The sequence below is a fragment of the Gallus gallus genome, chromosome 9, assembly GCF_016699485.2.
Source record: "Gallus gallus isolate bGalGal1 chromosome 9, bGalGal1.mat.broiler.GRCg7b, whole genome shotgun sequence".
NCBI classification, from domain to species: domain Eukaryota; kingdom Metazoa; phylum Chordata; class Aves; order Galliformes; family Phasianidae; genus Gallus; species Gallus gallus.
Window position 1 is genome coordinate 12,404,783 of NC_052540.1, and position 24,442 is coordinate 12,429,224.

At 37.9% G+C, this 24,442-nt stretch overlaps 1 protein-coding gene across 13 annotated transcripts in view; it reads left to right on the plus strand.

Moving 5' to 3' along the window:
• ACAP2 (ArfGAP with coiled-coil, ankyrin repeat and PH domains 2) overlaps positions 1-24,442 on the plus strand; it is a 56,664-nt gene that overhangs the window by 26,504 nt on the left and 5,718 nt on the right. For 2 of the 13 annotated variants that reach the window (XM_040705559.2, XM_015291391.4), the window contains 17 exons: positions 1,185-1,259; positions 2,444-2,455; positions 7,783-7,895; positions 11,246-11,266; positions 13,908-13,959; positions 15,305-15,405; positions 16,231-16,336; positions 16,752-16,960; positions 17,164-17,233; positions 18,429-18,523; positions 19,952-20,139; positions 20,479-20,583; positions 20,968-21,060; positions 22,334-22,521; positions 22,886-22,995; positions 24,026-24,136; positions 24,351-24,412. In XM_040705559.2, coding sequence (XP_040561493.1) covers positions 1,185-1,259; positions 2,444-2,455; positions 7,783-7,895; positions 11,246-11,266; positions 13,908-13,959; positions 15,305-15,405; positions 16,231-16,336; positions 16,752-16,960; positions 17,164-17,233; positions 18,429-18,523; positions 19,952-20,139; positions 20,479-20,583; positions 20,968-21,060; positions 22,334-22,521; positions 22,886-22,995; positions 24,026-24,136; positions 24,351-24,412 — 1,711 coding nt within the window. The remainder of the gene's footprint in view (positions 1-1,184; positions 1,260-2,443; positions 2,456-7,782; positions 7,896-11,245; positions 11,267-13,907; positions 13,960-15,304; positions 15,406-16,230; positions 16,337-16,751; positions 16,961-17,163; positions 17,234-18,428; positions 18,524-19,951; positions 20,140-20,478; positions 20,584-20,967; positions 21,061-22,333; positions 22,522-22,885; positions 22,996-24,025; positions 24,137-24,350; positions 24,413-24,442) is intronic. The other 11 variants (XM_040705560.2, XM_015291392.4, XM_040705564.2 and 8 more) reach the window with 7 other exon arrangements.

A 24,442-nucleotide genomic window follows, 5' to 3' on the forward strand; every position in this document is an offset into this window, starting at 1 on the left:
TGGCAGAGGTTTCTGTTTGTGGTTATGGAAGTGGGTGGAGGTGATGTAAGTGGTGTGTAAATTAGGAGCTCTGTTAGTCACAGGGTGCCCTCTGCCATGTGACTGATTGGTGCTGGTAGACTGGAGCTGCATGCTGTCCAGTCTCCTGCATTTAGGACTGCAGTAGAACAGTGCCTGCCTGCCAGATGCAGAGCTTCAAGGCTGCAGTGCTCTATAAGTAGTGCGTCTGTGTTGCTGTTCAGTATCACACCGTGACTGGGGATGGTGGAGCTCTGTGTTAGCAGCTGGATAGAGCAGGAGCTCATCAGGCTCTGTAGCATTTTGTGGAACCACCAAGCTAGCTGATCTGTCAGGCATCATCTGTTTCTCCACCCTATTCCTTGTTTAAACATCAAAGCCTGAACAAACAAACTTACTTTCTAAGAGGATATCTTAAATCTCCTGCCTTATTTTTCCCTTATGATTTCAAAACTTTTATTTTTTATGCTGACATTATAGACATGGATATAGCAAGGCTTTTTTTGTTTGTTTGTTTTTTGTTTTTTTAATCACTGATTTGGTAAGGATACAAATTTCAATCAAATCCTCTCTATTGTGACAGTCCCTCTGCAAAATCATTTGTTTCTGAAACAAGAAGCAGTTTGAGTGGTCCTATCTAAGATGCCATGGAACCTTGCTCAAGTACTGCTGGTGACTCAATCAAAACCACCAATACAAAAGCCTGGTTGGGGCAATTCCCTCCTCTTTCTGGAAGGGAAAAATCACTATCATTTGCTCTTTCTAGTTTTGGCTGCTGGAGCCAATGCTGCTGCACAGGCCAGTCAGCCAGCAGGAGCAGCTAAAGCATGAGTCATTCTCTTCAGAGACTGAGCACCAATGCAGTATAGGAGTCGCATATGCTTGGCACCATGCTGTTCTTTGAAACATTTCTCCTAAGGCTCACAAGAAATGTACACCTTTCATAGAGGTTAATTCAAGATGATAGTGCAGTGCTTTAAACAAGGCTTCAGTGGTTATTAAAGGTAAACACTTTAACCAGAGAGGTATTTTTTTTTACTATGCAAATAAAACAAATCATGCAATGTCTAGACATAATGTGTTCTATTTTTTGTCAGCGTTATGAAATCTACAGAGCCAAATTTCTTTTGAAATCTAAAGATCCCATTTTCTGTTTCTCTTTACAGCTGGATCAGTTGGCTGTAGATGCTGCGAAGGAGAAGAGAGATATGGAGCAAAAGCACTCCACTATTCAACAAAAGGTACTTCAAAGAATGTAAAGGGTACACTGCACATCCATTTTCATGTCTATGACATCTGTGCCCTAGAGTGCATCTCTGCATTGGAACTGTGAAAGATGTTATCTTGAGCACAGAGAATTAGACTTGCACGTCATTAAGCATAAGATTGGATTGTAGATATTCATTTTTATGTAACAGAATATAGTATTATGTTTAGTTCTGACTGGAACATAAATAGAATATTAGGGTTGGTTTGGGGTTTTTTTTTAGGGATCCCTGAACTTTTCACTAGAGTTCTTAATTCCAATCACGTCTTGGATTCAGTATGTCTGTAGAAGTAGCTATCTCTTTCTCCTTTATGCTGTAGGAGTGAGAGATACACTGCACAGTCATACAGTCTTATGTATTGCTCTCCTCATGAACGGTGCCAAATGAGTACAGCATTTTTGTATAGTCTGGCAGCTGCTGTTGCCAATAAAGAGGCAAAGTAAACTTTTGTTTAGGCTTTCTCACGTAGGGTCTTCTCTTATATGCAAATATGAAAGTGGTAACATGAAATTGTAGTTTTGGACAGATTTGTATGTATGATAACTCTTATTTTTGCTTACTGACAAAAATGTAGATTATTCACATTATGAGGGGAATAACTGTTGGTTGGATGATTCAGAAGCTCTAGCTAAGTATTGATTTTGCAGGTATAGTGCTAGAAGTTAATATGTATTATATATCTTTTTTTTTTCTACTGAATTCTCTGATAGTGAGCTAATACTGCAGGTACTTTTGAAGTGAATCAGATAGCAGTTTACTTACTCTCATCCAAATACATTCTGTATCTGTTCAAGTGTCATAAGTATAAAAAAGTATAAGTGAAATCTGAGTAAAGGAATTCAATAGTGAAAACATGCTAGTATTCCAATTTTAGGTAACATTAGTATGAGTCAATATAAATATTACTGGGAAATGGGGAACAGGTGAGGTCAGTGCTTGTGTTCAAATTTGGGTTTGTTTGGGCTCAGTAGTGCTAGTTCTAGGAGTGGGCAATAGTTGGGGTTTTTGCTCTTAGAGAATAGCAGTGCTTGGTGAAGGAATTTAGTTGTGGGCAATTATATTTAATTAACCAAAGAAGTAATTACTTGTTACCATGTATTATGGTTGTTGTTGCCAGTAGTGTTTATGTTCTTTTTTCCCCTCAAATGCTGCTTAAGGCTGCTTTACAGGTAAACTGTTTCTGATAGTATTAGTAGTTCTTGAATCTTCCAAGCTTTGTGAAACTTGATAAGCTATAGCAGTGTGTGTGTATACATAAATATATAAATTTTATTACTTTTATGAACAAACAGCATTCATTATGAGATTATTAATTAATTAAGTATTTTAATTGAATGAAAATTTTATGCTGTCGCCAAAATAAATTCAGTATATTCAGTTGTATTGTATGTTGTCTTCTAAAGTTTTGTGTTTCATGTTATAAATGTTGCCTCTTGTCTTTATCAGTTGAGTTACTGGTATGTTTTATGATAATGCATAGGTTAATGCGACTAGCATTGGAAGGCATGCTTTACTGGAAGTTCCTCTTACAGCTCCTCCATGTTTTTTCATTTTTTATTCAAACCATGCTGTCTGTTTTATCTCCCACTTGCTTTTCCCAACCTTGCCACCAAGTTTGTTTCCAGTGCATCAGGAGTTCAGAATCTTGAACTGCCTTAGACCTCAGATCTTGTTCTTTACAGCATTTTGTCATCTGTTCGACCTGACCAGGATGTCAGCCTGTTTCTATTTTCTTGTCATGTTGCTTTTCACTGGGCTACCCCTTAGGCTTTAGTTCACAAATCTTCCAGTACCAAATCCTTACGTGTTTTATTACTATTGAAACTTCTTGAGTTGAATATCTCATGAAGTGTTTATGGATTTAATATACTGAAGTTTTAATCTGATGCTTCAGAATGATGCCTTTTCTTCATTGTGTGGATAGACAGCTGTTCCTTTTCTGAAATCTATAGGTAAGTGCACGTGTGCACACCGACCCACCCACTACCTGTGTTTGCATACATGTGCATATGCATGCAGAATAATTGCACTAATTAAATAACCCATCACATCCTTATAATCATCATCTTCTTTAAATAGACTGTTACTGGAGTAGAGCAGTCATGGAAGGGTTTGGTCACCACTATAATTTGTTTTCTTAAGATAATGGATGTCTGACTTTTATTTTAAATTTGTGCCCTATTTACTCAGCAACTATGCAAGAAGCCATTATTTTAGTGTAAGAAATGCTTTTTTGCTCCTCATTATTTGAAGCAACACATACTAGGGATTACCTGTCACTATAACATGTTGACTTACGCGATTTATAAATCATTTGTGAGCAGCACTGCGGCCTTTTGGTTCTGTGACAGAGGAACGTTTTGTTCTAAAACCAGGGACGTGCTACAGGAAGCATTTGCATCGAACCCCGAGTAGTGTTTTTGTTCTATTCAAATCCCACTTTCACTTGAAAAACAAACAAACAAAAAACCCTACCTGTAAAGAACTGTTCAGGAAACAGCTGTCGTGGGAGTGATTTGAGTAAACAAGGTAATAGGAAACCAGATGCTACCATAGCCTTAAAGCAGTCATTAACCAGAACTGCTGTTGAGACAGTTGAGACACTTCTGCTTTTCGCAGAAGTGAAGATGTGCCAGTAATTGAAGTGACTTGTATGTTCAGTGATGATCTTGTATGTTCAGTGATGATCTTGTATGTTCAGTGATGATCTTGTATGTTCAGTGATGATCTTGACTTCTGGCCCCTTGTCTTGGATTGCAAACCTAGTTACTTGACTGTGGTGTTGCTCTGAGCTCTTCCTCAATGGACTTTCCTCTTGAGCATAATAACAACCTTCTCTTTCAGTTTGCCTGTGCAATGGGATGGGAATGGAAGCAACTTCCCAAAAAGAGGGGGGGGGGTTGCATGGTGAATGTCTTCTGTTTTGGTATATACTGGAACAACTTTTCAGATTATTCTTTTCTTTGCTGTTTGTTCTCCATTATTTACTGCCTTGTAAGAAAAAGAGTTCGTTTTTCTTCAAAGAAGCGGAATACAAAATGTCAAACAATATCTTTGCTTACAAATTCAAGTTTAGAATACCGATATGCTCCTGATGGTTTCTGAGTAAAATGACTCACGTGGCTTTTGTGATGTGCTGGCAGTCAACTCTGCCACTGAAAACTGGGGTTTGTGATGTTTTACTCACAAGAAAATAACGTGTAGAGGAACACAAAGAAAATGTGAGCTGTGGAATGACTCCAGTGTATGTGATACATTTCCAAGTTGATATAAAAATGCATTCACTGAACCACTGTCAAGAGCAGCATGCTGGGACCCACCAGGTTAACTGTAAATGTGGAAAGTTTTTCCATTGCCAACTGATTTCCTATTCCTTGTGGACACCCTGTTTGTTTTGACACAACAAAAGCTGCCATAAAAGCATGCTGTATTTCTCATTTGTATAACTCACTCTTATGTCTTTCAGTAGATGGCCAGCCTTGAAACATTGATACCAGAATAGAAACCATGGATGTTCATTCCTTTAATCTTAATTAAATATATGGTACCACACTACATTGTAAGCTTCATAATACTAGTTTATTTTTTTTTTACTTCCAATCAGGTGAAGCATACTGTAGTCCTCACTAATTCCTGATGAGCAAATAAATGGTATTTAAAATGCTTCTCATCAGCTGTGTGTTTAAGGAATATAAGGTTCTGAGTCACACAAAGTGACTGGATTTATTAACATGTGATTCTCTTATGCGGGTTACTGGAAAGATAAGGATGCATTTCTCTCCTCCCCTGATTATTTTTTTGTGATTCATTAAACTTTTCCACGATCCAAGATAAAAATAAATTATGATGTGTGACCTCTTTTCCCTGTTGTTTAATTATGAATTAAGAGACGTTAAGATCAGACTGAGGTTATCTCGCTTTTCTACTTTAATCTCTTTAATTGGAATGAAGGCAGTTAAATGTTGTTTTACTGACTACAGCTTTCAGTGAAGTTTTATGGATAAAGCACAGGGAAGCTTTAACCCCTTCTGCCAAGCTGGTAGTGTGTGCGCTGTTAGAGCTGTATGTCTGCATGCTCTTGTGTCTTCTACCTGCTCCATGAAGGTGCGAGTCGTTCAGGAAAGCCATTAAAAATAACCCCAAATGCATTTCATGAGGAAGGCTTATTATTTTAGACTACTTAGGCTGAGAAGGTAGTGAGATAAATGATCCTTTTAAGATGGTGTGTGTCTTCAGAGCTTCAATCAGTCTCATTGGAAAAGACAGTCGCATTTTCTGCAGAAGTTTTCCATACTTGAAGGAAAATGTGATTATGCAGTACTTTGGGTAGAAAAGACTGAGAGAATGCATATTATCTTTCACTAGTCAAGGAGTCCAGGAGTGACTGAGGCAGGAAGATGCAAATCTTTAGCAGGTTTCATTATGTGTGGGAGCTGGTAAGTTGGAGGAATTTGTGATTTGGGAGGGGTTGGGGGGGAGGGTTGCCTTTTTTTTTCCCCCTCTTTTCCCTGGAAAGGACTGTTTTTCCAGAAAGGACTTAAAGCAGTTTGAGAATGTTTTTGTACGTTATATAAGCTGTAATGCTATGTTAAAACTACCACGATAAGGGCTTTGTGAAGTCTTTAATGCTCAGCGTGTTCTGATCTAGAGAACAGGCAGAAAATCAAGGTAATGAGATGCTGAATACTGCACAGATTTGTCATTCTTGTGAAGCTTTTGTTTGTAATCTGTCTTTCAGAACTTTTGCAGTGATCTTCTACCAGTGAATTAATAAAAATCTAAATTTTGCGTTTCAACTTTAGTCCCTCTATTAAGATGGGCAGTAAAGCACTTCTGTGAGTCACTATGTGAAATCTGCTGCTGTGCAGTTTGTGTGGAAAAGTGCCTGCTTTTTCAAAAATGTTTATGAAATATTCTGCCTCCCTAATATTTAAGGGATTTTTGAGTTATGAGACTGTTTTCAGTGATGTCTCTTATGCCCTCACTGAGGAGAAGCCATCTGTCGCTCCTCTAACTTAAGGACATATTTGACTAACCATGAGATTCAGTAATAGCATGAACATTATTTTGATCTCTGGATGTAGTTTGTAGCAAATGATATAATTCCATGTGTGTTTCTCCTTGCATCCCTAGCAGCAGCTAGTCCCTTGCTCAATGAACAGCTGAGATCACCTTGTCTTAATTAGACAAGTCTGAATACAAGTTAAAAAAAAAAGTGGGAAATTGGTGTATTTCTTCTCTTATCTGAGGAGCTACAAAGATAAGATGGAGATACTTGCTTAAAACCCAAATCTATAGGGAGATATATACTTTAGCAGCATTGTCTCTGTTGTTGACAGAGCTTCACCACTTCAAGTTGGTGAGTTTTCTTCTCCTAAACTTTGACTGAAATGTATTTATTTATTTATTTTGGGGTGTAAACAAACAAATAAGTAGCAAACTTCATAGTCTGGTACTGTAACTTTTCAGTGAATGAGAAGATCGCTGTTCCTTCTCCCATGCATTTATTTCTAAGCTTTCATTTGCACAGAACTTGAGGGAGGTACTGGAAGTTTAATGCATTTGAATGTTTACTCACTGCCTGTCCTGATATGAATGAGATCACAGAATGATAGAGTGAGTCACAGAATAGAGCTTGGGTTGAAATAGACCTTAAAGATGGTTCCAACCCTCTGCCCTGGGCAGGGTTGCCACCCATTAGGCTCCATGCAAACCGGCCTTGAATATTTCCTGGGATGGGGCACCCACAGCTCTCTGGGCAACAGTGCCAGTGTGTCACCACCCTCTTGAGTGAAGAATTTCTTCCTAACAACTAATTTAAATCTCCCCTCTTAGTTTAAAACCATTCCCCTTTGTCTCATCACAGTCTGCATGTGTAAGTGTTGAGCAGATGATTTGGACCTCTGTGAAAAAAAATAATCTGACAGCATTGGAGAAATCCCACTCATAATTTGTGTGCAAAGCTCAGGAAAGATGCAAGGACAAAGACTTAAAATGTAGGTGATCGTTATCTACAAAGTGCTCATTGTAGGTTTTCAGTAGCTGACACATTTATTAGGTATCTACAACATCTGCTAGATATTAATCAAATGATAGCTCTTAATGTGATTTTTTTTTACATGATTTAGCTTCTAGAAAATATATTAGTTTTGTTCTCTGGAACGTAGGTAAGTGTGCACCTCTTCTTTGAAATACAACCTTTCTGATTCAGAGGCTTTCCATGTCCTCCCTTGTTCTTTCAGGCGCTTTGAGAAGACAATTAGTGAAATAAATAAGGATTTCTGACCTATTAAAATAAAAAATCATCTCCAGCATCTGATCTCCTGAAAATGCTTTTCAAAACAGCTGGTGGGGCTTACAGTCATGGCATGACTAGCGAGTGTTACAAGCTGAATATTGATCCTAAATAATTACTCTTTTTGACATGGCCAATGAACTTCTAATTGAATCTACAATGTGTTGTTGGTTTTTTTCTTGTCTCGTTCCTTTGTATTAGGATTACTCTGGTGATGATACGAAACTAGAATACAATGTAGATGCAGCCAATGGTATTGTTATGGAAGGCTATCTGTTCAAGCGAGCCAGCAATGCCTTCAAGACGTGGAACAGGTAATTACTCAGAACCTCTGGCTTTTTAAGAGACTGCTTGTTAAGCTCAGTTCTGGTCTGACTTGTAACCTGTGCAGCTTACTGATTCCACAGATCCAACAGAACCCTTGGACCGCTCTGAGAGTCTATATAGAGAACGCTTCTTAGCCATTTCTCCTTATTGTCACTCCTACGTGTTTGCAGGCCTTTTGTAAGAATGTATCTTGAAGTTTGGAGAAGTCCTATGTATGGAAGGCTTGCTTTATTGTCTGCAGTCTGGTTCTGTAATTGTGTTTTGATCTTTTATTTTGAAACAGAGCAATTATGATGATATCTAGTTTGCTATTTGAACATATATGCTGGGAAAATTAAGTGCTAGGTGATGGTGTAGAATAGAAGCTGCACAGCTATTGGAAGCACGGAGACATAGCAAAGAACCCAAGGACTGTTATTTTTCCTGAAAGATAAGCATTGTTTTTCTTTACAATTCCTGTGCTGTAACTTCTGTGTAGTAGTTTTGATGGCCCTGTTGGGAATTCAAAATACACTGTCAGTCTTGTCTGTTTAAAGATGTTTATTTTACTATTGTTTGAATGTTTTTATTTGTGAACGGGATTTCTTTTGCGTTTCCAGTGGTGTACACTTTTTTCAAGGAAATGTATGCTTGAGCATTTACAATATAGTTGAATGCAGTTCTTAAATTGTAAAGTTAGCTTGATATAGAGCTGCTCTTACTATCGCTCATCGGCAGTTTTGCAGCAGTGCTTCTGTTGAGCAGTTTGCTGTGCTTTGAAGGTCAGAATCTGCATTTGGAACTGTGACCTCTTCCAACCTTAACTCTGTAATTCTTTGAACATCTTGGAATGTCACAAGTCAATAGGAAATTGGGATTGCTTCACCTAAATCCATAGACTGATGTAAGCAGTTGATTAGACAGTGTTTACATTAGCAAGTGTTGTGCAGCTCATCTAAGGGGCTTGCCTTGGACTACCTCTAGTCTGGTCCTGTGGTCTGATTATTTGTAATTGTTAGGTACCTTCTGCGTTAGTTTCATCCACGTGAATCTAGAGTTCTCCAAGACTACTCTGTGAGGCACCTAAGAATGAAGAAGGGACAAAACTAGCAGATATGTTTCAAAAGTACATTCCTGGTCGGAGGTCAAATGTTAGTGTAAGTAGTGTAAGCACACTTTGAGAAAACTCTACAGTAACAGGGCACGAAACTGTCTTCCACTGAATTTACAACAGGTTCAGAGAGTCCTTTTTGTGGGGTGTTTTGCAGGGTTGTCTGCAGGCTCTTGATAAGCGACTGAAAACAAAACTCCTGCTTCAGGTTATTCTGTTGTGTGTTATAAAGGCTTTGCTCACTGGGAATGTAGCAGAGAAGTCATAATTAACGAAAGTCGTGGTGTAAGTTACATGTTTGAGCATATACAATTAAAATGGTTGAACAATGTCATTTAGGAGAGCCAAGGTAAGCAGCTCAGTAATGAATCAGAGCTAACCTACTTTAATATGTAGTTTATATTTGCTTGCAATTTTTTCTGTTTGTCACAGGAGTATTCAATAAAGCCAAGCCTTTAATCTTTTTTAATCTGAAGTTCATAACTTATCTCATTGTCCCAGGCCAGTTGGATGTGTCAGAACTAGGCAGTGAGTAGCATTTGATAAGCCTTCTATAAATGTGGCTTAGAAAGTGAAGCCATGATTTTAATTTTGTACTTCATACAGTCACAAACCATTGTTGTCTGCTGTGAAAATATTACTATTAAGCTACATAAAAGAAAAACCTTCTTAATGAAGACAGCCATTAGTTATTTTTTAACTATCCCCATTCTTTATGTTTTAATAAAACAGAAAAGTTTTATCCTGTTTTTATTTCTGACTAGATTTGTTACTGCTTGCTATGTTGTAGTTGCTGAAGTAGCTTCTGCCTTTCTGTTGCTGCTTTCCACTGATGGAGTGCTTTACTTCTGTATTATTGCAGTCTCACCTTCACAGAGGCAATACTGCCTGAAATTCAAACATTTGATAGAGGCTGGGTCATGCTTCCAGCCACAGGAAAGGACTGTCTCCACTTTAAACAGTTCTGTGCATAAAACTGTGCAAAGAAATAATGGAGGAGAAAGCACATAGAGAATGATCTCTTTTATATGAGGAAATTCAGGGCAGAAAGCTGAGGTCCTTGTGACAGGCTATTTTCAGTCTCCCTGTTGGGGAGGTAGTTTGCTTCTTCAAGATGTACCTGTCTTTTGTGAGAAGGCAAGGGATGGAGAATCAACCAGCTGAAACCAAACCACACGAAACTCTTCTAGAGGGAAATACTGGAGCCTCCTGATGATCTGAACCGATGGCTTATCCCAGCTAACTGCTGTCTGTAATGCCAGCTGTAATATGGTTGTTTCTCTTTTCTCTCTGTCACTATCGGTGTTTTGGTGGTTTGAGAGTTTTTAAACTATTCCTTGACAACATTATTATGAAAAGGCATAAAAATCGCTGCATTTGCCAGTATTGGAAAGGTGGACCAGGGAATGGTACAGTGAACTTTACCTGGCCTGGACACATCACTATGATTCCATCAGATAGTGCTGTGATGCTTCTGTGTATCCATGGACTCTGTTCTGGTTTATCCTTGGACAACTCCAGTTGCTGCAGGGGGAAAAATTCCAAATCCCAATTATTTTTTGCTAGGATGGTGTAGTTTCTTCCTCAAGCAGTTGGCAGCTTGGTTTACTTGCCCAAAGTCTGCAGTTAATTTGCACTTTTGCATCAAGCGTGCAAAATTATTTGGGATAATTCTGTATGGTGCTCACTTGAGAAATAGTTTGTGAGCAGGTTACAGTGTAAACCATAAGAGCTCTTTGTCATTTGGCATTGCTTTGTTCTGAAAGAGCTTAAGATTTTGGGATCTTCTTTATACTGTATCTGTGTGTATGTGTGTACTGTGGATACTTCAGTGGAAGCCAGATTCAGTACTGGGAAGTCTCACAGCAGCTGGCATGGAGGCCTGGTTTTGGAATGTATATATATTTAGATGGTATCTTTTTGTACACAGATTTTCTGGAGGTATCAGGAAATGAAATCAATTGAATTTATTGTGCAACAATAGGCGGAAGACCTTTGGCTCTTAGAAATTCAGATTTAAAATGGGTCTGTGTTAAGAAATGTGTGTGTGACTAAGAAAAGCCTCTATGAAACAGTACATACTGAATAATTGTTAGGTTGGATGCATTAGGTAGGTGTTTTCCTTTTTAATTCGGCTGTATTTTCAGATCGTGCTAATTCTTTGCTTATTTTGCTCATTTTGCATTTTTCATTCCTGTTCCTCCTTTCCCTTATGTTTTAATCCTACCCCATTTTTTCACATGACAGGAAAAAGCCAGATCACATCAGGTACCAACCAGCTTCTTTTATACCTTCCCAATGTTTCTTTGGCACGCAAAAAGCTCTAATTAACCCCGCATTTAATTTTGATTACTTGCAATGGATGTAAAGTGGCTCAGTCTAAGAAAATAACAGAAGGATTCTGCCTGGGATGCCAACCTGCTGCTCAACACTTGTAAAAGAATTAGTAAGATGGAGCTAGTTTTAGCTACAAAGGAATTAAAGCAAAGTTTATGCACTCAGACTTCTGAGCATATGAGATCAATGTTTTGACTTTTTCCTCTGTAGATTGATGGTTTTTCTCTCACCAACTACATTGGAAATAGAAATGCATCTTTTGAATGTTGTGCATTCTTAATCACTGTTTTGTGTGAATGCTGACGGCAACCAATTAAGAAAATGGTTTCCTTTTGAAAATGGATTAGCACAATTCAACGTAACGTTCAAATAATTTAACATTATTTCTTTATTTTTTAGTACTTCTTGTAGCTCTCAGAAATTTGAAATGCTTTGCAATTAATGGTGTTGTTTTCTATTTAAGAAACACCTCTTTTTTTTTTTTTTTTAATTGTGTGGGTGAGAATGTTTGGAACCCATTTAGTTTCTATACCCATACAGCTGTATTGAAATACTCCTATAAACTCCACGAGGCAGTGCCAACTGCTTTAAGATTTCCCCAGAGGAGTTTTTTCTGTTTCACTGTGCTTTTCTCCTACCTTTTGACAGAAGGTCACATTGGAAAAAGCTTCAGTGGCTCTCAGCAAACAGCGCCTGTTCCATAGAGGTGCACGAACAGGAGATACATATACCCTACAAGTAGATATACCCTACAGCAGCCCCATCAGTACATATGCTATAGCTCAAAGGTTCCTGCCTGTCAATGCTGCCAACCCCCAGCACTCTGTTTGCTACAGGAATTTATTGACAAATTGTTTCATATTTACAAAACTACATTCAATTTTTGGCCTGAGTAAAAGGGCCGTGGTGCCGATACGTTGGAAGGAGGCTGCCACCTTTGTTGGTTAAAGCATACAGTGAAGTATTTTAGCTTATTGCCCTCAAAAAAATGGGAGCTACGAGTCATACTGTGCTCTAAATTATATATCCTGTTCAGTGCAAGTTTCTTAAAAAATAAAAATACCCCCCACACTCCTCACCCCAAATGCTTTTTGACCGAACTTGGCAAGTTCCCCTAAAGACTGCATGTCCCTAATGCAGCTCACTGTTCTGCCTTATTCTGCTCCATTATCTTAATGCAAAAAGTTGACGGCTGTTATGGTGGAAATCCAATATTGAAAGGAGATTATTTTGTTGTGTTTAAAATGAAAAACATCTGCACAACATTTGAAAGAGTACTTGTAAAAAGGTAGAATCTCATCTGTCTACTAAATATTAACTTTTCTAACAAATACTAGCTTTCCTGATTGGAATCTAACTACCTCATATATCTTAATTTTTTCTTGTATATTTTCTTAACAGTCTTTGTGTGCTTCTTTCTATGAATGGCTTGTGGTGATCAAACGCACTTATGGAGCCCTCTTGTTACTAATTTTAGTGAACCGTAGCTTGATAGTCACAAGTTTGTACTGCAACGTATCTTGTTCTTCACAGTATTTTGTGCACTGTTGGCACTCAAACAAGTTGGCCATGCAGAAAACAGGGATGTGCAGTCTGTATAAATGGGATAGTTGTGGTAACTGAGCCATTATGTTACGGTGAGCACAGGTTTGTATTATAAACCTGTACAAAACCAATGTATACAAACTTCACTGCAGGACTGAATTAATTTTTGTGTTACGAAATTTTTAGGCAGTTCAAAACCAGTGAGGATTGGTTCCCTTTTCTTCTGTGCATCCCCAGGAGAGCCAGAGGCAGATGGCCGTGTTTGCTTCTATTTTCATATTTGGTGATCTGATAGCTGCAGTTCTAGATCTGAGATGCTCAGAGTTTTTTTCCAAAACATGAACTATTCTTCCATTTGCTCTGAATTGTATCCCATCTGAGCGGGAGTTGGACAAAGGAAGGGGGATTTTTTTTTCCTCTAAGTGTTACCTTTTGGATTTTATTGGATGCCTTAATTTATTTTTTAACAGTTTCCTATTAAACTAATGAGTAAGATCCTACTTAATAGTTGTTTTATGTTCATATGCAATATTTTCTATATAAAATTTTAAGAAATGCCAAGGTAGGGAGACCTGCGTGGTGTAGCAATAGTCTAGTTTTGTCTGAGGGCTAGGTAAGTTATCTGATAGCTCTATTCCTGAAAATATTTCAGGAGTGAGTAGTTAAAATGGTTTTGTACTTTCATTATTTAAAATATTACTATTGAATTACTTGAAGTTGTAGTTTGCTGCTAAAATACAGATGTAAATGTTCCTTGAAATGAAAATTGTTTGTATCTTAGCTTACTAATGTCATAACACGAATGTATTTGTTCAGGATTCAAATTATTTGAACCTTGCTTTCTTTTTTTGTTTTGTCTCTGCTCTCCTTTTTCTCATGAAGTACTTGTCCAAACTGACTGCAGAATTAATACCATGAATTCTTTTTCACTTACAGTCTCTCTGTAGACTGTATCATAGTATATTTCAGTCAAACAAGTACTGTGAAATCAGTTTCATATTGTTTGGATGTCTCTTTGTTTGAATAGGCGCTGGTTCTCCATACAGAATAACCAACTTGTGTACCAGAAGAAATTTAAGGTAGGTGTGAAAAGCTGTCTTGGGATAGTTTGATGTGGATGTTGGTCATCCTCATCAGGGTGAGAGAAGCAGAGCCTTGGCACGGATGTCCTACGTGGACTTGAACAACCTACTTCATTTTCTAAATTAGTTTTTCCCTTCGTAAAATGAGATAAACATTGTACAGATTTAGAGACTTGTAAGCAATGCTTTATTTGTTGTGCTTTTTGTTACCTTGTTGCAGAGAAGACTCACAAGGAGCATTGAGAGCTGCTGATAACAAAAGGCTTGTGTATACTTGCTGGCAGACTGAGTGCTGCGTGGTGTTCTTTGGGCAAGTCCATAAGGATTTGTTCTTTCCAGTTATTGGCTGGACTCACAAACCCAATTTTGCAATTGTAGAGAGGAGAAAATAATGTGAAAGTATTACAGATGCTATGTACACATACCTAATACTGAAAGCATAAGGCAACTCAGTAGTTGATGTCTGTTCTGGCATGGTACGATTTTTCACATCTGCTGTATACGACAGCAGCTAGAGCAGCTCTACCCCAAGCCTAGAAGTCAGCTTTATCAACTAGCATTTGGGCAGGTGTCCCTGTGATTTACTCTTCTAGAATGGGTCTGTGCACCACATAGCTGTAACTGCGCTTTGTGGGGAAAAAGTCAAAGCAGAGAAATGAATGGAGAAGGCGTTGGAGAAGTAAATAAAGGGAAATTTATGGTTATTCATTGTTCATCAGCATTAACAGCCCAGGTTCAGAGCCTACTGCTTGATAACTGATACACTATCGGATCAGAGGATAAATGGTCTTTGTTTTTCAGTTGGATAGGAAACAAGTGGTGGAATTCATGTTAGTACACTTTGGGCACTTTCTGATTGTGAACTGCAGTTGCGTTTTGATACATTTTTATATTACAAAAAGCACCTTTAAAATTGCATTATTCTAGGGTGGATATCTTTGGAGTTGAACCAAGTGTTCAAAACCACTGCGTTGTGGCTTCTGAATTTTGTACTTGGCACTTAAAATGTGGCTTATTTAGGTGTAACCTGCCTGATTTCTCTATAAGTTAATAGCACATCTTCTCAGAAATTATCTTTGAGCTCCTTTAAATGCTGTTCTTTAAGCTGTTGATTATTTAGTAGATTGGACTGCACATGGCAAGACAACCTCAAAATTCTCACAGAATATGACCGAACATGGAAATTGAAATAAGTATTTCCTGCCATGTATGTCCAATATCACTTATTTCAAATTTCAGTTCCGAAGGAAACCTGTATGTGAAGCACTAAAATTAAATAAGAAATAATTTGAGGGTATCAGCAATTTTCCTTCATCTCTGCCTTTGATGTTTTCTCTCCTAGGATAACCCCACGGTAGTTGTTGAAGACTTGCGGCTTTGCACAGTTAAGCACTGCGAAGACATAGAAAGACGTTTCTGTTTTGAGGTGGTTTCTCCAACAAAGTAAGGAGAAGTGGTGGAGCATGTTTACTTAAAAATTAAATGGGTAAATAATGCTGTTAGATTCGGTTGCCTTGAAACACAGGATGAACGTCTCTCTTGGGACAAATCAAAACAGGAAAAATATCTGAGCAATTCCGTTCTCTGAAACTTTGGCTGGGAGAAAGTGATGCTGTGTGAAGTGTTCCTGGTATTTAATTTTCTTCTGGCATTAAAATAAACATGTGTTCTTGTGCTTTATGTATAAACATCTTGTAGTCATGGAGCTGTTGTGGTTTAGTTAGTAGTAGCTGGTATTAATTATCAAGCTGCACAGTAGCCTAGAAAGTAGCTAATGAGAAACAAACAAAGAATAAGTTTTCCTTTGACTGTCCATATGAAAAATAGTTACTTTTTTTTTTTTTTTTTCCTCAGAGCTTTCAAGTAATTTTCTCTTGGTTTTGGTGAATGAATTAAGCTTTCAGGGGCTGATAGCTGCCCCTTGTGTAGACAGTCATGGAGGTACATCATGTATGAGGACAGGAGATTTGGAATAAGCAAAAAAGTAAGGAACAGGAGATTAAGCAATTCTCTGGGTTATTTGAAGAGTCATATCTGTGTTTTAAGGTTACCTATAAATAGTTTTGAGACCAGGAGTTTGTAGGTCATAAAGTCAGCTGCCTTATTATGTGGAAATAAATGGATTTATTACATGGTGCATAATAAGCAATAAACATATGTTGACAGCAACGAACTTTGACAGGGCTCTGTGTTTGATTGAACAGCATGTTGTTTGATGTTAGCTGCTTGTTTGGCCTGTCTCTGAGGGTGTTATGTGGCTCTTCGCAGAAGCTGCATGCTCCAAGCTGACTCGGAAAAGCTGCGGCAGGCGTGGATTAAGGCTGTTCAGACCAGTATTGCTACAGCATACAGAGAGAAAGGGGACGAATCTGAGGTGAGTTTAAAAACCAACCAAACAGCAACTACCTTTAGATCTTAAGGAGTAAAAATAGCAAGAACTTCTGGAGAGAAGGGAACTGAAAATAAAATAAAATCCATTGTTTGTCTTCCAGTGGAAATGCAGTGGAACTTTGAAGGCTCCAATCATCTAATTTGTCTTCCCTTCCATCTTACCAGCATTGCTTTGGCCTGTATGTTTTGAAGTTTTTCTGTAGTGTCGTCATAATTCATAGGATTATTGGGTACTCTTACACTCCATTATTTCTAAAAAGCTGAAGATATTTTCCAGTTCAGTGGCTTTCTTTGGCTTTAAATGCAGAAGCTTTCTTTCTAGAATTCTAGTGTACTGTCAGTATTTCATTATTCACAGGATCTTCTTTAATGTAGAGCATTTTTTGTTTCTTTTTCAGAAACAGGAAAAGAAATCGTCCCCTTCTACTGGAAGCCTGGAATCTGGCAGCGAGACAAAAGAGAAGTTGTTAAAGGGAGAAAGTGCTCTACAGCGAGTTCAGTGTATTCCTGGTAATGCTGCCTGCTGTGACTGCGGTTTGGCAGATCCTCGCTGGGCCAGTATCAACCTTGGAATCACGCTGTGCATCGAGTGCTCTGGGATACACAGGTTGGTGGGATCTTCAGAAGTATAATTGATCTAAATAGGGAATGCGGTGTTTGCCTCTTAAAACGGACATTAAGGCAAGGTTAGAGACCCCTTTTAGTAAACAGAGTGGAAGTAACACGCTTTATTTGCAGAAATCAATGTAAAGTTATCTGACATAAGGCAGAGCACACCGTTATGGGCTACTGTTTCTTTTTGCTATTTAGGAGCTTAGGAGTCCACTTCTCAAAAGTAAGATCTCTGACCCTGGATTCATGGGAACCTGAACTTCTGAAGGTAGGATGTTATTTTTGAAGCAAGAGTTTCTGTCTGCTACGTGGGTTATTTGTCTAAAGGCAAGGCATCAGAACGTTCATGCAGGGAAAAATTGCATTTGGGCTCAGTGTATCTCTTCTTCTTTTGAGTAGAAAATATTTATGATGACCTATTTATTAACTCACGCTGCTTTTATACAACTTGCTGGATTAGTAGTCATTCTTGATACAAACTTTCAAGTCAGAACACTTTGTGACACTTTTAGGTGCACAAATGCAACTTTAAGTTCTAAGTTTGATCTGATGCTTTCAACATACGAAAATGATACAGATAAATAGTGTCATGGGCTGAAAAAATTCAAGTTCTATGTCAAACTAAAGCATGAATATTTTTGAAAACTTGAATGCCACCTGTTAGAATGAGATCCTGATTTCAAACGCTTCCGGGAGACTGTTATGTGTAACTCTACTGTATGCTGTATGTGTACCAGAATTCTAGTTTAAAAATGAAAGTCATATGACATTGAAATACAGAAATAGGAACCAATGCACGGAGTCACGTGTGCAGTTGGATAGTTGATGCACTGCACTTGTTTGTAGCTCATGTTCTCATACTTGCGTATTACGTTTCTATTCTGAAGAACAGGAAGACAATATGAATGGGGATGTCGTTTGACCCACAATAATTTTAGTAGTAATGTGTTGATAATGAGGGATAGAAAGAAAATCAAAAGAAAAATACTTCCTGTGCTCCATGTCCTGTTCACATACATAGGATCTTAATGTTCTACATGCAGTAGAAGCAAGTAATCTTTCCACTCTTGTCTTGGACAAGATGGATCAGAATTGAGTGAATTGTGTTGTGCCAGATGGGATAAGAGGAACTAACAGTAAAGCTGGTGGAAAGTAATGCTTTTGAGGCCCACAACTGTCATTATGATTGCAGGAAAAAAAGATTCTTGATATTCATTTTCTTAATCCTCTTTCAGAAGGGGATTGTACTAAACAAAAATACAGTTATTGTAATCTTACACTGTTTGGTCCCTTTATTTGCTGATATTTCTTTAGCATGAAATAAACCCATGCATATTTTTCTAGGGGAACTCACAAAACTTAGTGAAAATACTGAGCTTTAATAATAGTCTAAGGTAAACCTACTAAATACGTAGATAAAGCCATTTGCAAATGTATTTGAATTTATTTATTTTTCTTCATAGCTTATGTGTGAATTAGGAAATGATGTTATAAATAGAATATATGAAGCAAAGTTGGAAAAAATGGGAGTAAAGAAGCCTCAGCCTGGAAGCCAAAGGTAGTAATGTGCTTCACTTTCATTTGTTCATCCTTTCATTATAGCTATAAATTATATTAAATTAAACAACTTGTGTCATCATTTAATACCAATGCAACCAAACTTCCCCTTCTTACTATCTGATTTTTTTCATTTCCTCTGAGTGTTACTTTGGATGACTTCAACTCCAGTGGTCTAATAGCTGTGCTTATTTCCTTTGTCTTGTTACTTCCTTCAGCCTCCAGCCTGAAAAAGGTGCTGCCACTTAACTGTGCTTAACGCTTCGATTTACTCTTCTTTTCTCCTTATAAGCAGTATATTTCTCCTGCTTCTCATGGGTATTCCCTTTGTTAGTCCCCTTTGGCTTCTATAGTGCACTTCTTTTCCTGATCTCACTTCCTTCTTCTGATGACAACCCTATAGCATCCTGCTCTGCCACATCAGTGTGGGCAGGTTGGTTTTGTTTCTTGTTTGCTTTGCACCATCTGAGCCAGCTCTTGTGAAAGGGACCCTGGAAGGAAGCTGTGGTTCTGACTTTTGTTTACAGTGACTTTGTTCTTTCTTTGATTTTTGTTCCCTAATCCCCTGGAACGCTCTTTTCTCTCTTTCTTACTGTTTACCATTTCTGTTTGTTAATGTGTTTGAAGATATTTCTTAATGTTTTGTTACATAAAGAATAAGTCTTTTCAAACATTTTTACTAGCTTTCCAATTCTGTGCTGCTTGCTGTCAGAATTGCATGCAGTAGAGAACTATGATTTATAAGGTACCGACAATTTGGTGATGTTACAATAACATTAATATTGTAGGAGATTTGCTAGATATTCCTTCTCGTGATAACTGCTTCTCAGTGATTTCAATAGCAGCACTTTTATAAGCTCTTTCATCACTATGTCCCAATTTTTTGGCGTGTTGCATGCAGATAATACTGAGCTTCAGGGAGAAAATACATAGCATGCGTTCTGCAGCTGGTGGTTGTGCCTGCCTGGGGCTTTCATTTTTGTTCTCTCATGCAGTCTTGGTGTTCCTTTAACAAATGTTTTTACCGAAGAATCTAAATATGTGTGATATTAGTTGGTTATTGGAAATATAGAAAATGTGCGTAAGGGAATTATATCGAGAGTTAATGTACAGTAACTGATGTTTTTCTTCCACATACTGCTTTCTAAAGTGTCTGCCTGAAAGAAAATGTACCTATACAAACAGAGTGTTTTCTTTTAACTTCCTAAACTTTTCCTAAGTTGCATTCCTTTGAGGCTTATACAAATTTTCATCAAGAATCCAGAGAGAATTGGATAATGTGCTCTTCATTGTTCTGAAAATGTCATTGAGTGTCCTATGTGCAGTGCCAAAAAGCAGTTTGATTACTGGCATTGGTATGAAGTGGATGTTCTTGTAGAAAAATAATCAGATCTGAGCTCACTAACTTCAGGCATTTTGTTTATGACAGACAAGAGAAGGAAATGTACATCAAAGCGAAATATGTGGAAAGAAAATTTGTAGAAAAGCAGCCTGCAGCAGCAGTATCTCCACTTGAATCCAGAACAAAAGTGTTACCTCAAAGTCAGGAAGAGAAAAGGCACAGTGCTCCTGAAAAATCCTTTCTGGCAATAGAACAAGGTGCAGCATCTCCAAGAGGTATCTACACATTTCTCTCCTTAGCTACGTTACACATGTTCTTTTTAAAGTATTTTTAAGGCTTTTTGTATTTACTGACTTTCTGCCCCGTGCAGAGTAGTCCTATCTCTCTATCAGTGGATCATAGCCTCGTTCAGAGGTACAGGGAAGAAAAGGCTTGTTGAGAAATGTGCATTCTTTAGGTGGGAAGTTTGTGGACTGGGGATGCTTACCATTCAGAAACATATTAACCACCTTCTTTCCTCCGTATTTTCATCCTTAATTTTTCCAATAATGTTCTTTCCTGCCCTATTCCTTCCTTACTGCCTGCTTTGTGCTTTGCTAACTTGCATGTCCCAGCGGTTGCTGTAAGTAGCGACGAGGCGAGGCGGGAGTCTCTGTTCTGTCCTGATGAACTAGATTCACTCTTCTCCTACTTTGATACCTCTTCAAAGCTACGTAGTAGTAAGTACTACAGCTGTGGCATGTTCAGTATTTGCACTAGTGATCCATTGTGTGTTGTGGCCATCTCCCTGCCTTTAATCCATTGTCTCCGGGCTACCGCATTGCTTAGTGTTTTCATGAAATAACTTAAGCTTTTTTACTTATCCTGATTTTCTACCTCTATGATAATCTTTGATACTGTTGTTATGAATTTTATCGTTGGAGTGTGTGACTTAAGATTTATTTTAATGGACATGTCATAAAAATAATGAATAATTACTTGTCACTGGGGAGAAAAAAAATTAATTCAGGACCAAGTATAAGAGCTTGCTTTATTATCATGGTGTCTGTGAAGAGTGGGTAACTTATAATCTGCATAGTAACGCTGATTTCTCCCCAAAACAGTAAGAAGCAGTGACAGTGGGATCCAGCAGAGTGTCGATGACAGCAGAGAACACCTTGCCTCTACTATATCAGCTAACAGCTTGTATGAACCAGGTGTGTTTGGCTTTGTTTCAAGACAAAGACTTAATCTTTTCTTTTTTTTGCTAGCACATTCCATCAAAGGGTATACTACTTAATGGTAAAGTTCACATGTCTTTTATCCCAGTATGCTGAAACATTTTAATAAGGGTAATGATTGCTTGGGTTGCCTTTCTCTCCTCCATGCTTGGTAGCAAGAATGTCACAGAATCCTCCTAAGTAAGTTCAGAGAATTTTTTAGTCCATGATATTGAGCCAGAGCTTCTTTTTAGAATGGAACAGAATGAAGCAGTCTTCATCTTGAGACAGAGAAGTCTCCAGAGAGATGCACAATCATTTCATAAAGAGTTACGATGTTGGAGATGGAATTCCTGTGAAGTCACAGATCATAAGCTTTGTGTGTTACTTCAACATTCTTGCTTAATTTTTGTTTTCTACTGACATGGAAGTGATCATACCTTTAAACATTAATCCACATATCTAAAGCTTTTATAAACTGATAAAATTATCTATTATCAGTATCCTGGGCTGACATATATGGAGTATAGCTTGTTAAAATATACAAAGCATTTAGTACAAAGCAAACTTACACTTCTACATCATAGCACACTTCTGAGGTACGTTTCAAGTACAGTAGTTCACAGCTGTGGTTTGTAGGCAATCATTATGTGCCTTAGATCCTCTGACTGCATTGTAGAAGCAGTTATGAAGTAACTCATGAAAGCTTATGTATAAAATGTCTTCCCACACTTCACTGTGTATAACTGTTGTTGAGATAAAAGGATTTTGTTTAGTCCAAAGGACTACAGCCCCAGCAAGTAATTTATATGTAAGAATGATATCTTTAAATGAAAACTCTCAGAACAATATTAGCCTTGTTATATTCAGCTGTATCAAACTGTTGCAGATAGATATATTTGTATGACTACATCTCAGCAGGAAATGAGTTTTATTCGTATCTTGTTTGAGACCAGACACACTTCTTACAATTATTATTATTATTATTATTTTTTAGAAATGACATGGGAAAGGTAGGTTGAAGGATATTCACAAATGCCAGTAACACAAAGGGAAGGTTTTCTGGGCAGAATTCTGAAGTGTCTGTACTCGAGTGCTGGAATAAGCTAAAGGCATGTGTGATGATTTCAGGTAGAATGGGGCACCAATGCAGATCTTTCTGTGAAGTGTGAGCTACCTTATGCCAAAGATGTTTTGGTTACAACTCCAGAAGGTACCTTACAAAAACAAGGATTACAGATAAGCTTTTTCTTTTAAAAATTTCTTTCAGAAGGAGAAAAGCAAGAGTCTTCTGTGTTCTATGACTCCAGACAGCTTAATCCAGGATTGCATCTTTATCGAGCTGCCTTTGAGAAGAATCTTCCAGATATGGCAGAAGCATTGGCCCATGGAGCTGAAGTAAACTGGGTCAATATGGAAGAAAACAAAGCAACTCCACTCATTCAGGCAGTGCGAGGGGTATGTGATATACAGCATCCTGACTGATGTGGGAGGAGGGGAGGGGGAATAATAGGGATATTTCTGTGTCACTGCTTCTTTTGAACTGCTTGCTTTGCTCATGAATGATAATGTGATACTGAAATTGTCTTTACAAAGTTCTTTCAAAGTTATTTCTGAAGTATTTTTCCCTTGGATTGTGGTTGGTTTTGTTTTTTTTTTTTTTTTTTTGGTGGTTATACAACGTGGTAGTGTACAGTAGTGATATGGAAGCAATCCCTTTAGTTTCCTTTACCATAAGACTCAGTGGTAAGAAGGCAGGATGGTTTTCACTCTGATTCTAGAGATCTGGTGCTAAATTGTTTCTTTTGCTCTTCTTCCATAGGGTTCATTGGTTACTTGTGAGTTCCTGCTGCAGAATGGTGCCAATGTGAACATCAGGGACATGAAAGGAAGAGGACCCCTACACCACGCCACAGTTCTAGGACACACAGGGTACCTCACTGTTCCAGAATTTGACAATAGTCACTGGTTACTGCCCTTATTAATGCAAAGCTTGTTCACTTCCCCCAAATATTCAGACATTTTAATTTATTTCAGATCACAGAGTTTTTTCCCTTAAACTTTTGTGATGAGAGTACTTTAAAACATTACTTCCCCACCCGTCTCCTAGCAGAACACATGCCTGTAAACACTTCAGTCCATGTTGGAAAAATGTGTGTTTGATAATACTTCTGAAATAACGTGGGTTTCTGGTGAAGACTCATGAAATTTTTCCTACGAAAATGAGAAGCAAGTAAGAGAAATAGTGGTGGGTGAGGACCAGAGCTGTTTCTGGTTCATCTCACACAGGTATTTCATTTTGAAATGAAATATACTACATCACATTTTGAATTTTGGAATCAGGGCTTTAAACTGAAACCTTGTGCCAGATTAATTCAAATGAGGACATAATCTGTTTTGTGGCACCCATTCTCTTTGCATACATGAATTTTGAATAGAGTGCCAAGTTGACAGCTTGAGAGAGTTTAAGGTCTAAGCTTAGTCATCATGCCCTGCTTGTGTAGGTGATTTATGTACATGCGTATGCTTATATGCAGCCATATAGATGAAAAATAGCCAAGAAAAATGAGGTCAGCTTCTACTTGGTAAAACATGCATCTGTGCCTAAGGGTTCTGTACTGTATTAATTTATCCTGCTCAGCATTTCTCTTCTATCATAGTAAAAGGGGTGAAGTTTTATGGTTCTGTGACCTCAGATGACACAGGATGTAAAAGGTTTACCTTCTGAAAGGTTCAACTCTTAGCTGCATTAGTATGATTTGACAGTTTAAATACTGTTTAATACTTTTTGGAAAGCTAGCTAAAAGCTTTGCTTAATTATCTGTTAACATCTTATTATTATAGGTGAACAGTGGTATTTTGATATGTTCAAGTAAAATATATTGCATCGTGCTTGTTTTTTTTATTAGCTTTTTTTCCTTTATTGTGATGAAAATTATTCTTAAATGATATCTCTAAACAGGCAAGTGTGTTTATTCCTAAAACGAGGAGCAAACCAGCATGCTACTGATGAAGATGGGAAAGATCCACTGAGCATAGCTGTAGAGGCTGCAAATGCAGATATTGTAACACTGTAAGTTCTGTGTTTCATTTCTAACTAGGTGTCTAAGTTTTTCATACTGCTTCTATTTTAAAATGCATGGTAGGTCTGGACATAAAATCTGCACTGGACACAGATGACCTCGCTGTGAGGTTCAAGAGCATGCCACACTGTAGGTCTTCAAACTGCAGTCTTTTTTCACTGCTTTAAAAGTGACACTGTTCTTTTTCTGTTTCCCCAATCACAGGTTGCGTCTAGCAAGGATGAATGAAGAAATGCGTGAATCAGAAGGGCTCTATGGACAGCCAGGTCAATACTCTACTAATAACCATACTGAGA